Raw genomic sequence first — 1,527 nt, 5'->3', positions numbered from 1 at the left:
TAACAACAACAAGCTGACATTACATTTGGTTGAGAAACTCTCCTCTTGAACCCCTTCTCCATAATTACTTCATGCCTCAGGGTTGTCTCATGGTTTCCAGACAAAGCATGCTTTAGAAGGAAAGGCAGCCGTACAAATGTGGTTGAGGAAGATTACCTTAAAATAGCTGAAATCCAGTATGATATCCCCATACTTCTGCTGGTCAGCTCGGTCTTTTAACCTGAACACGGCAGGGATGAACTCAGAGAGCCTCAGAAGTTCAGCAATGATGGCGTTGCCACAGGAAACAATCCTCAGAATAGCTTGGCCACAGAGGTTGTTCTCAGCTAGAAAATCCAACATCGTGGGATGGCCAACGACTCTGTGCCTCACCACTGGGAATGTTTAGTTGGCTTCAGGGCTGCAGTCTGCAGCTGGTGAGATGAAACCAGGCCTGCTGATAGTTTGGCTGCTCCATTCAAGAACCTGTATCCAAAATGTTTTGTTTTTTTTTAAAAATGAAAATTATTTTTAAAGGAAGTATGTGTATACACATATGCAACACACACATCAATTTTTTTCTCCCCAACTCAGTAGAAAATTGTTGATAATGACTTCTGATCTGGAAGTCATGTTTTCCATGCCACACTCTTGGTCTTTCTCGAACTTTACGCACTTCTCCCCATGAGAGAAGACGTGCTATAGCTGATCTGTGGGCTGGGGAGAAGGACCCACTGGGCATGGTGGTTCTAATGTATCCTCAACTGCACACGCTCGCCCCATTGTGTGATACTTTAGCAAGTAATTGCAAACACCATAAACAAAGCTGGGAGGAGCATCCCTGTACATTATTTTAAGGCATTTGTCTACTTCTTTCCTAGAGATAGAACTGCATGTTCAAGGCTCTTTTGAAAAGTACAGATGCCAGATACCTCAAAATGCTGGATGGTTTATAAATGAAAGTGGTCCTCAAGTCGCCTATAATTGAGCATACAGGCAGCCAGCACTGTCAGAAGGATCGCTGCTTGCATCCTGGGGCACTGTACGAGAGTGGCTAGAGCACTCAGCACACGAAATCCTGTCCCTACGGCTGATAGGCCATTCTCCTGCAAAGTGTTAAAGGCAAGGATCGATCTCTTACCCAGGGAGAGGTGCTTCTTGCTGGGTACCTCTGCCAGGCTCGCGGTAAAGACGTTTAAGCAACTACACGCTAGTGCAGTGGTTCTCCAACCTGCCCACATCACAGAATCACTGGGAATCTTGGGGCTTCTGGTTAAGTAGGTTAGAGGCAGTCCTGAGTATCTCTATTTTTAACAAGTTCCCTGGATGATTCAGATGTAAATCTAGGATTGAGAAAGCCTGGTTTTGTGGAAGACTGCAGCAAATAAAAAGAAAATGACAATATTCATCTCTGAATCCTCTGTGCGTAGCGCATCCCCTGGCATTGATACATTTGAGAATTATATAAACTACAAACTGATTGACAGAAGAGGTGATGCCTGCCCCTACTCCAGCTGCTTGCAATACTCTGGGAGAAAAGCCTAGAAG

The 1,527-nt window shown here is 44.7% G+C and overlaps 1 protein-coding gene across 1 annotated transcript in view; it reads right to left on the bottom strand.

Moving 5' to 3' along the window:
• The window catches only part of WASHC5 (WASH complex subunit 5), a 58,201-nt gene extending 57,859 nt beyond the window's left edge, over window positions 1–342 (bottom strand). Inside the window, exon 1 of the mRNA XM_007943402.2 lies at window positions 157–342. Coding sequence (XP_007941593.1) covers window positions 157–342 — 186 coding nt within the window. The remainder of the gene's footprint in view (window positions 1–156) is intronic.
• Window positions 343–1,527: the final 1,185 nt, after the last annotated feature.

This window comes from Orycteropus afer, unplaced genomic scaffold (assembly GCF_000298275.1).
Source record: "Orycteropus afer afer isolate SDZICR_OR568_19922 unplaced genomic scaffold, OryAfe1.0 scaffold00106, whole genome shotgun sequence".
NCBI classification, from domain to species: Eukaryota; Metazoa; Chordata; class Mammalia; order Tubulidentata; family Orycteropodidae; genus Orycteropus; species Orycteropus afer.
Note: the sequence above shows the minus strand (reverse complement) of the source record. Positions and strands in the feature narration are given on the sequence as shown.